A 13,856-nucleotide genomic window follows, 5' to 3' on the forward strand; every position below is an offset into this window, starting at 1 on the left:
GTAATGTAAGTAAGCTTCAAGGGTAGTTTATGGTTTTGTCTGTCATTTGCTGTGGGGGTTCATCCTGCTGTTGAACTGCCTTATCATATTTTCCTAATTCAAGTAGCATGCTTCAGCCTGTGCAGCTACTAAGAGGGAAACATTTTAATCTTATATAATCAGAAGGAAAACAATTTTTCTTTCTAAAATGCATGTAAATGTATATATGAATAACAAATTTATAACTGTTGTTCCCTTTAATAGAGAATAATTCTTGTTTTTACATATTTTCTACAATTGATGTGAACTATTTTTGTATCAATAAAAGGTTATTAAATGCACAGCTCCCAGTTTGTGTGAGATGGCTGTTTTGTATACTGACTGAGCTTTAAAACCATGGTGTTGCCCTGGCACTTAGTGCTGAATTTCTTTTTATGTGTATGTATATGTGTATGCATATGTATGTATGTTTGTATGTTTGTGGGTGCACATGTGTGTGCGAGAAAGTGGAGGCCAGAAGCCAATGGGTGTCTTCCCTAGTCAGACTACCTTATTTTTGAGACAGTCTTTCTCACTGAACCTTGAGCTCACTGATTAGGATAGACTAGCTAGCCAGCAAACCCTAGGACTCTTTCTGTCTCTGCCTCTCTAGCACTAGGATTGTAGACATGTGCTGTCATTTTATATGTTGGGAATTGGAAGTCAGGTCCTCAGGCTTGCACTACAAATGCATTACCCACCCACTGAGCATTCTTCCTGGGCTGTCATCACTTCATTCCCTGAGATGCATGGTAATCTCAGAAAAATAAATTTAGCTTTTCCTGTTAGTCAGCTAATGTGCTTCATTCTTCCCTTCCTGGTGTGTCTACAATTTGTATGTGTGTGTGTGTGTGTGTGTGTGTGTGTGCTGGGGAGTGTGACCATGTGTGCATGTGGAGGTAGAGGACATCCTCAGGTGTTGATCCTTGCCTTCCACCTTGTTTGAGGCAGAGTCTCCCCTTGTTTACAGCTGTGTTCACCAGGTTTGATGGCCTGTGAGCTTCCAGAGGATTCTCTTTTCTCCTATCTTGCTGTAGGCACACTTGTGTTACAGATGCTCAGGCCACTGTATTCATGTACTCAGCCTTGCACAACAAACACTTTATTCACTGAGCCATCTTCCCAGCCCCTTATTTCTGTGATGTGTATGTGTGTAGGCTGTTTGGCATGTGCTATTCCATGGGTTATCTCTGAAGAAGCACAGTAGGTCCAGCAGGTAGAAATGGAAAACCTAACATCTGTGGTGTCTACAGTATTTAAGTGTTGTTTCTGTAATTTAGGTGTTAGTAAGTCACACTGTCAGGGTAGGCTCAGTAGTATTGAATAGCCCCTAAGAGTGACAATCTCTTAATTGCTCACCTTTGTGGTTGTTTTCTGTCAGATACTTCTCTCAGGCAGCTTTTGCACCTTCCATAGGCCCTCCCAAGCCTCTCCACTGTTGAAGAAGGAGAGTCATTAAGAGGAGGCTTTCATGAGCCATGATTAAAAGTAACATGTTACTCATGTCTGCTTACTGCCTGTCCCAGTTGCCCTTGCCAGAATGCAGCCGTGTGGTTTAGTCTTAACTGCAGGGATTGCTGGGTATTGTCTGCTAATCCTGTGTCCAGAAGGAAAGGGCAATATCAGAAGTCTCCCTTCTGATAACAAACTTCTGCTTCACTTTAAATTCCACTTGGAAAACATAGTCACAGCCTCCTAGAAAACTTCTTTGGTCTGGGCACCCAGCATGGTGAGGCACATGCCCCTTCCTTGGATGGCTCTTTCATAGGGTCTGGGTGAAAACCTCTGAGCTACTAAGATAATACGGGGTCAGGTTACTGTTACAGCCTGATTAGGGCAGTTCTGAAGTCCTACTGGGTGGAGCTGGGAAGCCCTCCTTGGTTGTACTCTTGATTCTCACCATTATTTTGTGAGGGCCTTGGTTCCACCCTGACTGTTTCTCTGCTGTGGCTGCCGCTGAAGTGGCCCCTGAGGGTATGTTCTAAAGTGGATGGCTCAACTCTTGGAACCTTTGGGATGAACTTGGAGATGGTCCCTGTGGAGCTGTCAGTTTCTCTGTGCCTCTGATCTCATGGTTCCCTCAAATACACAGTGGGCTCTGGCTAGCTCCACGTGAGGTCACCTACATACACCATCATTCTTCCTGGTCTTTTCATGAAACTTATTTCATTCTTTTTAAACATTTGCTTCCCTGATGGCCAAACAAATACCCTGATTTAGCCTTTGCTGAAAGGCCTTGACTGCCCTTTGTGCCTCATTTGGGCACCTCGAGGTGCTCAAGTGCAAGCTAGAGGCTCCTGTGCTTCTGAACACTTGCTGTCTTCACCTGCTCCCATGGAGCTTTGTCAAGTTTATGTGTGGGTTATTGATACTTCCTGGTCATTTCCTATAGGGCTCATGATCAGTGTACATGTGGTTCAGTCTTCAGGTTGTACCCATACAGCCTGGCCCCATAGTTTGCTGCTGTATAACATGAATCTTGGGCCAGCGTCCTGTGGGGGTTTCTGTGCCCCCCACTGAGTCACTGAGTAGTATCCCACAGAACCATTGATTGTGCACGTTAGTCAAGGAAAGCTGTAAGAAATGACCTCAAAATACCAGTAGTTTAATACAGCAGAGACTGTTTCTTGAATACATAGCAGACAGGCTGTGATTCCTGTCTTGCACCTGGTGTCAGTTCAGGAATCTAGGTATCTCACCCTGGGGCCTTGTCATCTGTCCAAGAGGACCATCATAGATCAAGCACCAATGAGGGATTGTCTTGGGACTGCCCTAGCTGGAGGTTGGTGGCTCAGCTGCCCTTGATTTCCAGAGAGCTGGGGAATGTAGGTTTTGCCACATTTCTGTGGCTCTAGGGAGAAAGCCTAAAGCATCCAGTGAAAAGCCAGTAGGTGGCTGCCAGACCATCATGTTGAAAAGCAAACAATTAAATTTTTTTTTTCATTTTTATTTATTTGAGAGTGACAGACAGAAAAAGAGGGAGGAAGGGAGGGAGGAAGGGAGGGAGGGAGGGAGGGAGGGAGAGAGAGAGAGAGAGAGAGAGAGAGAGAGAGAGAGAGAGAGAGAGAGAGAGAGAGGGAGAGAGGGAGGGAGGGAGGGAGGGAGAGAGAATGGGAATGGGCACACCAGGGCCTCCAGCCACTGCAAACAAACTCCAGACACATGCGCCCCCCTGGAAAAGCAAACATTTTTACAGATAGAGGCAACCTTGCTCCTACCATCAGGTTTAGGGGCTATCTGGCTTCTGCTCAGTGGGAAGACAGTCTGGGACTAAGCTAGCTAACCTGGAAATCAAGAACTAGAGGTGTGTGCAGCTTAGTCATTTCTGAGTGCCCTATATTGCTGCCAGCAGGAAAGGCAATTGTAGCTGAAAACACCAAAGATCATAGTAGGAAGGTGATGTGGGTGTTGGGCCTGGCTGACCCTGGGGCTTTGGAACTTGTGCTCAGTGCTTTTCCTGAAGATGAGCCATGTGTCTACCACAAGCAGGCTTTCTTTTCCTAGTTTTTAAATTTTGTTTTGTTTATTTTTATTTATTTATTTGAGAGTTACAGACAGACAAAGAGGCAGAGAGAAAGAGAATGGGTGTGCCAGGGCTTCCAGCCACTGCAGACAAATTCCAGATGCGTGCACTCCCTTGTGCATCTGGCTAATGTGGGTCCTGGGGAATCGAGCCTCGAACCAGGGTCCTTAGGCTTTGCAGGCAAGCGCTTAACCGCTAAGCCATCTCTCCAGCCCTTTTCCTAGTTTTTAAGGTGTTTTTCTGTGACCTCATTGCCCTGGTGAGTCTTGGAGCAACACTTCTTTGTCTGTTGTGCACACCTGAAATGACAGTGCATGCCCACACTGTTAGATTGTAGTTCTGGGTTTCAGAAGTCCAGGATGGGTTTCATCAGGCTAAATTGAGATGTCATCAGGGCTGTTCCCCCTCGAGGCTCTGGAGGAGGTTTGTTTTCTTGCCTTTTGGACTTGTAGAAACAGCTGCCTTTTGTGGTGCATAGCTCCTTTGTGTTTGGAGCCAATCCTCGGTCATACCCCTGAGTCTTCTCTATTCCTCTTAGACACTGTAGGACCCACCCTGTGATTATGGATATGCAGGACCCCTCTTGTTGAGATCACTTGACCCTCTCTAACTTCCTTTGCTATACCATCTAGTGTTGTCAGTGTCCCAGGATTAGAATTTGGTGTCTGGGGTACTTTGTGTCTACCATTGTACTCTTGGGTGTTTATAATCTGCAGGCTCCTGTTGCTATGGGCAACATGAGAACTCTGATTGTTACCCTCTGCAGTTCATACTGAGGATTAAGAATGTGGTCTCTGATTCTTCCCACGATTGGATAAAATTTAGTTCAAAGCCTAGAGAAGCTCACGGCTGAAGTTCTACATCTGATTTAATATTTTCCAACAGAATTTATGATATTTCAATACCATACTGTTCTTACATTCTCATAAATGATACTACTTAGGCCAACAACCTAAGAGGCATGCTTGCTCCCTCTAATTTGTCCTCAGTACCCACTTGAGAGTCCTTAGCATACTCAAGAGTCATTAGCACCCACTGCAGAGCAGGTCCCATTGGTGATATAGTGCTTGGTGCTGTCTCCCCGGCTGAGGTCTTAAACTTGGGCCCTAGCACCATCCGCCTTCCCCAGAATAACAGCAGAATCTCACACTATTACCTTGATGTAGCCTCAGGAATTTGCTCATCGCCAGAAACTACAGTGTAGGCTCTATGGATCTATGTAACACTGTCTCCATAGTCAATGTGCAGGCTTTTGCCCTGGCTGGTGCTGGCCTGCTTCTTGTCAGCACTCTTCCTACCCCGTTGCCTTTGACCTCCTCTTCTGGCCCTCACATCAGACTGCTTCTCTTGGCATTTCTGTGTTATCTTCTTCTTTGCCAGCTTCCCTGTAAGTTTGAAGCTCACATTAGTTTTCTTTTGCAAGATTCCTTATCTGAAGTATGTACAGTTTACATTTCATCTTTCCCCACCCCATTCGTTACCTTCTCTGTTTTCCTTCATAACACTTGTCCATGCAACAAGTTGCAAGTTTTTATTGTCTATATGCATCACACATGATTGAAGGTACCGAGCAGAAAACCTTGAATTGTGGACACAGGATTATATTCTTCTAGGGCTTAAATCTCATGAAGAAGACAGTCTTGTCATTCTATCTTATCATTCCAGTGAACAGGTGCACAAAAGGTGAAATGGTTGCATGTGCCAAGAACCAATGGTGTGGGTCTGTCTGCTCCTAGTCTGCTTGGCTAAGGCATGTCTATCTTCATTTTCTTGATTGTACCCACTGATGCTTGAAGGGCAGGTCAGCTGGAAATAAATTGCCTCATTTAATTTATCTTTACATATTTATATTAGAAGCAGCTAGGATTTTTAAGTTGTTTTTTCTTTATTTAAAAAAATATTTGTCATGAGAAAGAGAAAGAGATAAAATGAGCAAGAGAGGGAAGGGCATGCCAGTGCTTTCCGCCACTGCAAACAAACTCCAGACGTATGAACCACTTTGTGTATCTGGCTTATGTGGGTACTGGAGAATCAAAACTGGACTTTTAGTTTTTTAATTAAAAATAAATAAATAAATTTTTATTTAGTATTATTGACATTTTGTATGGAAACATCATGTGTTGGCACCCTTTTTTCCCTCGTCTCTGCCCCTATTCTGCTGTGGACCCTCCTTAGTGGGGTATTAGGTATTCCCTATGGGGTTGTGGGTTATGTGTTGTGGGAGCAGTAGTCATTTATTTTGGGGGGGAAGGGAATGCCTCTGGGCATGATGTCTCAACCTGTGGCTCTTACAATCTTTCCTCTCCCTGTTCCACAAAATTCCCTGAGCCCTGGTGGGTAAGTTTTAAGTCTACTTAGGTGATAAGCTCTTAGGAACCTCTAGATCGCTGCTTTGGTAAGTGTTGAGTATCATCAGGGTCTTTCTCCTTCACTCTGGTGGCGCTGATTGTCAGGCTCACTATTGAAGCAGCTCTCTTGCTCGTCTTCCCATTCCTCTGTGGTTTCATCTGTGGCTTGACTGCGAGGCGTAGTTTATCTCCTGTGATCTCACTACCTTTTGAAAAAGAAGAACAGATGCTTCAACAGAGAGTGAAGTCAGAATAATTTAAATGGGCTGAGCATTATTAACTTAGGGAGAATTTGATGTATGTATCCCCTCTTTAGGCAAAGACTAGTGAGAACTTGACACTGGAGAGCATAATCTTTGTCTCTACAGGATTCTGACCTGGTCCCCAATTCCAGATATGGGTTTATTTACACTGAGTGGATCTTTCAGCCCAGCAAAAAGCTAGTGGTTACCCACCAAGGCTATATGCCACTATTGCACTGGCATGTACATCCTGTCAGGTGTTTGCTTCTGAGACCTCTGGTTGGTCAGATTGTTGTTGGCAACTTTTCCCCAGTAGCTCATGTAGTGCTTTCCAAGCACTAGATGGGCTAACTGTCTGGGGACTGCCTCTTTTCCAGATTCCGGCCAGGTCTCTCCATGCAGCAGTATGTGGTATCTTCAGCAATAGGGTCTTACCTTTTGCCTCCAGTGGGTAATCTAGTGCTTTGACAGAAGTCTGTCTTGTTTTGGGGACCTCGTAGGTCACTCTGATCAATAGCTCATTGTGGGTAGGAACTGATTTCTGGAACTGGGAGTTACAAGCCCGAGGGGGGAAAAATTAAGGTTAGGCTTTATTGCAATCAGTTTGCATTGTCGGTAGAAATAACCCAACCAAGAGCAGCTTGTGGGAAAAAGAGGTTTATTTTAGCTTGCAGGCTCAAGGGGAAGCTCCACGAATTCTAACCAGCAACAAGTCTCTGGTATTCCAATTCCACCCCTCCAGCTAAGCTACTCACAGTCCTGGAAAACTTCATCAGGGCTGGCAGCTTTCCTTAGCAGCCACCTCGTGATCCTGGCATCTCCACTAGGTCTCCACTGCAATCCATGGTTCATATTCACAGCTCCATTGGGTCTTCATGAAGGCATCCAGCAAACCTGCTTCACACTGCCCATGGCCATTTCCAAAACACAAGACCATGTTGCAAACTCAATGCCGCTCTTTCCTGCATTACTTATACTCCACAATACCAGGTAGGGTGCCAACTTGTTAATCCTGGGGGAATAAAACAGACTTTGAAGGACAGGATACCCCTTGAGCACTCAGACCACTTCAAAAGACTCTACATTTTTCCTGTTGCCCCATTGCAGGTCAGCTGGCCCAATCTCAATGGTTGTAATCTCTCAAACAATTTGCAGGTGAATGGGCAACAGTTTACTCTAAAGTTTTTCTTTCTGTGCCATATCCCTCTGCTCACACCAGTTCATTTCTATGCAGAGCAACCTTCACAACTTCTCAGGACACGGGCATAATAATAAGCTTCTCACACAAACTGCTAGCCCAGTCCAGGCAAACCTCTTTCTCACCCTCATAAGCCAAACCTCACAGTTCATAGTTCTTATTGCATTCAGGTCTTTTGACTCTGATCAGAATAGTCCATCAAGCTGTACTTATAGCACTGCAAGGCATCTGATATTCCAAGATTTCAAATTCTTCCACATTCCTCTTGCAAATCAGCTCCAAAAGACCAAAGCCACACAGTCAGGTGTCTAGCAGCAATCCCACTCCTCGGTATCTTTTATTTATTTATTTACTTATTTATTTATTTATTTATTTGAGAGCGACAGACACAGAGAGAAAGACAGATAGAGGGAGAGAGAGAGAATGGGCGCGCCAGGGCTTCCAGCCTCTGCAAACGAACTCCAGACGCATGCGCCCCCTTGTGCATCTGGCTAACGTGGGACCTGGGGAACCGAGCCTCGAACCAGGGTCCTTAGGCTTCACAGGCAAGCGCTTAACCGCTAAGCCATCTCTCCAGCCCCCTCGGTATCTTTTTACTGTTGCAGTCAGGTTCGCATTCTTGGTAGAAATCACTCAACCAAGAGCAGTTTGTGGGAAAAAGAGGTTTATTTTGGCTTATAGGCTCAAGGGGAAGCCCCACAATGGCAGGGGAAAATGATGGCATGAGCAGAGGGTGGACATCATCCCCTGGCCAACATAAGGTGGACAATAGCAACAGGAGAGTGCCAAACACTGGCTTGGGGAAACTGGCTCTAATACCCATAAGCCTGCCCCCACCAATACACTGCCTCCAGGAAGCATTAATTCCCAAATCTCCATCAGCTTGGAACCTAGCATTCAGAACACCTAAGTTTATGGGGGACCCTGAATCAAATCCCCACAGGTTTCATCCCACCTTCTCCACTTTTCTGTCTCTCTCACACATTAAAAAAGGCAGTCTGTTGGGCTTGTCTCAAGGAATTTAGAAAGTAATATATTGTGTTTCTGACAATTATAATAAATTTATTGAAAAAATTTGAATCATAACTTGTAATAATTAAAATTGTAAGTGTTCCATTGCAACATTGCTCCTAGTCTATCCTCCTGGCTCACTTTCCCCCTTCCTGCCTCCTTCCCCTGTGCTCTGCCATATCTAATTCTTCAGTGACCTTTGGGCATCCTGAGAGTGTTGTGTGTGTGTGTATGTGTGCACATGTCTGTGTATATAAGGGTGTGTAGTTGGTGTCTAGGCAGCCAACAAACCTAGGATTCTGGCCCTTCATCCTTAGAATCTGTGCCAGTCTATACCAATTCTGCATTTATGACTTTGGTATAAAATCTTGGGTGGACCATTCCATAGAATTGTGGAGGTGACACACACCTGGGTCTCTGCTTGTGTGCTCCAGAGTTTACCTGTTTTTCAAGTTACGGGGAGCTATGCGCTACTTGATGGTTCCCACTGCGCTGTTCCTTCCTGGGCAGCCTGGCAGCGATGATGCTCTTCTGCTTGCAGGAGAGCGTGATGAGCTATATGTTAAAATAAGTTGTGAGCATAAATCAGAGTCATCTGTAATTTTACTGTTTCAGTGTTGTAATTAACCTCAAAAGAGCTCGAGTGTGGGCCTTTATCAGATGCCAAAGCTCAAGTTGGTTAGGTCTTTACATGACATCTCTGGGGTCCAAGTTTGGTGACAATTGCTTGCCCTGTCTCTGTATTTTCTTTGAATCTCATTTTCTAAAATCATGTTTTCAGTAAGGTTCAAGCATGAAGACATTTTCCCCTGTGATAAGAGAATCTAGAGGGATGACTGGGTTGTGGCTAGTGCTTTGTTTATAGAAAGCTGTGGCCACTATGATCAGAAGGCTGGGTGCATGTACAGCCCTTGTCAGCAAATACATTGGCTATGCCCTAACTCATCTGTGGCTATAGTGGGGAATGGGGATGGGGCCATCCAGGGTACCTTTAGATTGCTGCCATGTGTCTAAGGTGATTATGTTCATGAAACTATTCAGAGTGAAGTAGGAAGAAATTCTGGATTTTTTGTCAACTTATACTTTGTGAGACTTAGACAGTGAGTTACTGATTATATAGCCTGTGATAACCTAATTTACATCACATAGAACATTGATAGAAACAAGAACACATTCCAAAGATGCCCTAGGGGACCTGGGTTTCTATTACAGGTGCCAAGTCCATTCATTCAGGGGCTTCTTTTAGTACTGGCCTCTGTTCTTTATTATAGCATAGGAAAAGGCCTAGAAGGTCAAGGAAGACCTTTGATGTAGGGAGCATGGGGGAGGTGTGGGAGCACCTGGCACACTTAGTGGCGTCTTCTCCTTGGGGGTGGGGGGTTGGTGGGCACTGTGGGTATGTACTCATGATGGTAACCATGAACAAACAGCAGATTTCCACTTGTATTAGATGCTTTCCCTGTATCCATCTCATGTGCTTTGTGCTTTCAGGCTGAAGATGGACAGTCCCTATGTTGATGGCCATTCGAGTGATATCATTGTAGAAAGATACCTGGTTGAGTCCAAGAAGTCTGAAGCACACACTCAGCTTGCTTGCAGCACACAACACTGTGCCTTCCCTTTGGATGGGAATCGTCTCTGTGTGTGGAGGCCCAGGGGCCCTGCTTACCAGGTAGGTCATGGGTCAAAGGTGGATCTGGTTAAGCCTAAGATCATAGAGGTCTTGACCTCTGTTTCTGATGACAACTCTGTGGATTTGGCTACTAATTAAGTAGAAAAATGTTGATAAAGCAAAACTTTTAAGTTCTTATTTCTAGAATACAAATTGCCTGGAATTAGTTTTCTGAAAAAAATAATCTCCAGTAAGAACATGAATCGGGGGGTTGAGGAAATGGTTCAGATGGTAAAGCACTTGCTATGCAAGCATGAGGACCAGAGTTCAGATCCCCAGCACCCACATACATGCCACGTTGGTGTGGTGGCAGCTAGACTAGCTGAATCAGTGAGTCACAGGCTCCAGTGAGAGACTGTGCCTCAGTAAAAATAAAGAGGAAGCCATAGAGGAAGACCACAGGTGTCAACCTCTGGTGTCAAATGCATACTCCCCCACACACACATGCATGCCCACATGCATGCATACATGGACTTGCACTATGTATACACAAACATACACTTAAGAACAGGACTAGGAAAAAGTTAATCCTAACACAAGCCTCCTACACTTATTTCTCCATCTTGAGCATTCTCACTTTTTCAGTGAAGTATAAAATGCTTAGGAAAAAAGTAGCCCACATACTGAGCACAGTCATTTGGGCAGTGGTGGCCAGTGAAATTGGTATGTGAAGTTTCTGTGTGAGAATATTTTCTGCTGGAATTCCCCAGTCTGAGACCTTCTTTCTATCACTTGCAACTTCCTCTCTAGTGTGCTGGATGTCACACTTTCCACATAGGCTTTCTGTGACTAAGGCTCTTAGGGGCATAGAAGCACACCTGTGCTTGTGTTTTCCTATGCCTCAGGGTATCCTTTTCCTGGCTGGATCTTGTCAGATGTTGTGTGTTTGTTTTTCTTACTGATGTTCCACAGTTCTTGCTGGACAATACTCATGCCTGTTGGCACACTTATCAGGAGTGGCTCCTTCTCATGTAGCACATAGTGGGGTGCTCTTGGAAGGTCTCAGCTCCAGGTTCCCATGGTACAGGCTATACAACTCAGGCCCCTCTGCACCCATGCTGTTTCTAGTCCCTGGTGGCACCTCTGAAGCTTGGTCCACCTCTCACCAGCTCTACAGTGCCCATGTCCTGGAGAGGACAGCATCTTCCAATAATACAGTCTGTGTTTTTATTTTCTATACTCTTCTTTTCACCAGGTCACAAGGGAGTCACTTCTAGCCACCATCCAACCCAGAAGTCTAGATTTTTTTAAAGCTATCTTTTATGTGCCTAGCTACTTGATTATATAGAATAAAATGGTGACAATTTTTATGTTTTTGTCTAGTAATTCTAACCTGTGGTTCAGTTCTGGGTTATTTCCTATCCATCCAGATTACTGTAATCTTTCTATATTATTTCTTTTAAAAAATATTTTATTTTTATTTATTTTATGAGAGAGCGAAAGAGAGACTGTGAAGATGCCAGGACCTCTAGCCACTGTAAATAAACTCCAGACCCAGGCACCACTATATGTACCTGGCTTACATTGGTATTGGATAATCAAACCTGGATCCTTAGGCTTCACAGGCAAGCGCTTTAACCACTAAGCCATCTCTCCAGCCATCTTTTTGGTTTTGATTCAGTGGAGTCTTCTTCTCTGCCTGGGTATTATTTTTATTTTTAATTCATTCATTCATTCATTTATTTGAGAGAAAGAGGCAGAGAAAGAGGAAGAGAGATAGAGAGAGAATGGATGCACCGGAGCCTCCAGCCACTGCAAACGAACTCTAGATGCAGTGCCACCTTGTGCATCTGGCTTACACTGGACCTGGAGAATTGAAACAGGATCCTTTGGCTTTGTGGGAAATAGCCTTAACTGCTAAGCCATCTCTCCAGCCCTGCCTGGGTAATTTTTTTTTATTTATTCATTTATTTGCAAGCAGAGAGAAACAGACACACACAGAGACAAAGACAGAGACAGAGAGAGATAATGGGTGCTCCAGAGCCTCTAGCCGCTGCAAACAAACTCCAGGTGCAGCCTTTACCTTGTGTACCTGGTTTTGCATGAGTAGTGAGGAATCGAACCTGGGTTTGATTAGACTTTGCAAGTGCCTTAACCATTAAGCCATCACTCCAGCCCTTGGTGGGGAGCTTTTCTAAAGCTGAGAGCAGAACTAATCTGTGGTTATAAAAGTAAATATTTAGGAGACAGTTTGACAACACGTCCATTTAGCAAAACCATAATAGAATATCCCTAGAGCCTGTGGTCTCCTCAGTCAGAGGCTTTTGATTAGGTTTACAGTACCAACCACAAGTTCTCTTTTGTGAAACTGTCCTCAAATCCAATCAAAGAGTGTTTGGTTACCCCTGTGACAGTCGTGCCACTATAGAACTGGAGGGTGTGTCTTGCCTATGAGTATTGTAGAATGCAGGATTCACTGCTGGGTGATATCAGTGATGATTTTTTTTCTCTGCCAGCAGCCTGTAGAGAACCTTCCAGAACTCTGAAAACTATATAGCAGGAATTATACAGTTCCAGCTTGATTTCTGTATGTCCTATAACCAATGGGTATAGTGTCTTCAGCAATAGGCTCTTACCATTCAGTTCTGGTAGGGAGACATGAGCCATGACAACAGCATGTGTTGTGGGGGAAGGGGTCAGAAATCTCCATGAGTAACAACAGAGAGCTGCCCCATGCCTGGTTATTGATACTATTGTGTGATGACCCGTAGCTGCTAGGAGCAGCATTATCGATCTGTGCCCTGCCTGGGTAATTTTGATTGATTGATAGATATTGTGTATGAAACAATGTAGAGCTAATCTGAGACTCAGAATCATCGTTTCTATCCAACTTCTGACACTGGCCTTACTGAGGCCATGCATTATAGTTTCTTCCTGAGTTTGGTGCTTCTGGTCTCTCATACTAAGCCTGAGAGCTGGCATGCCTAGCCCTTCCACCTTAGTAGTTTGTCTTTTTAACAAAACTGTTAAAATCCACTCATACTTGTTTTATATCCCAAGAGTCTCTGGTGTGAAGTTTTTCACTCTATTTCAGAATTTTTTTTTGTTTTGTTTTTCGAGGTAGGGTCTCACTAAAGCTCAGGCTGACCTGGAATTCACTATGGAGACTCAGGGTGGCCTCGAACTCATGGCAATCCTCCTACCTCTGCCTTCCAAGTGCTGGGATTAAACGCATGCACCACCACGCCTGGCTACATTTCAGAATTTCTATGTAACATGACTAACACAACAGAAGTGTCTGCCCTTCTATCCATACAGTATTTCTGCTTTTATTTTAAAAGCCCAGGGTCGACCTGGAATTCACTCAATAGTCTCAGGGTGTTCTTGAACTCATGGAAATTCTCCTACCTCTGCCTTGCAAGAGCTGGGATTAAAGGCGTGCATCACCATGCCTGGCTTTCTGCTATGTTTTTGAAAATGGTGCATTTGATTATACCATGTTTGTGTTCTTAGCCTTTTAATATATTAGCTTCTTAGTGGCATTTTCTAGACCATCAGACATTAAAAAAATAGTTATTTATCTATTTTGTGTGTGTCTTTCTTTGGGCTGTATGTGTGCCATGACACACTTGTCTGGAGGTCAGAGGACAACCTCCAAGTACCTGTGCTCTTCTTCCAACTTCTTTCAGGCAAGGTCTCTTGCTGCTGCTTACAATGTCAAAGTAGTTGGCCAATGAGCTTTAGATTCTCCTGGCTCTGCCTCCTATTGTCATGGGCACATTGGAATCACAGATGCATGTGCTAGTTTGAATTCAGCCTTATGTAGGTGCTGGGGAGGATTGAACTTAGGTTAACAAGTTTTGTAGCAATTGCCTTTAACTGCTGAGCCATCTCCCCAGTCCTG

General features: G+C 44.3%; 1 protein-coding gene across 1 annotated transcript in view; it reads left to right on the forward strand.

The window, feature by feature from the left end:
- Nucleotides 1-13,856, forward strand: part of Wdr27 (WD repeat domain 27) — a 146,592-nt gene that overhangs the window by 1,474 nt on the left and 131,262 nt on the right. Inside the window, exon 2 of the mRNA XM_045159406.1 lies at nt 9,832-10,012. Coding sequence (XP_045015341.1) covers nt 9,839-10,012 — 174 coding nt within the window. The 5' untranslated portion in view covers nt 9,832-9,838. The remainder of the gene's footprint in view (nt 1-9,831; nt 10,013-13,856) is intronic.

The sequence above is a fragment of the Jaculus jaculus genome, chromosome 9 (assembly GCF_020740685.1).
Source record: "Jaculus jaculus isolate mJacJac1 chromosome 9, mJacJac1.mat.Y.cur, whole genome shotgun sequence".
Lineage (NCBI taxonomy): Eukaryota > Metazoa > Chordata > Mammalia > Rodentia > Dipodidae > Jaculus > Jaculus jaculus.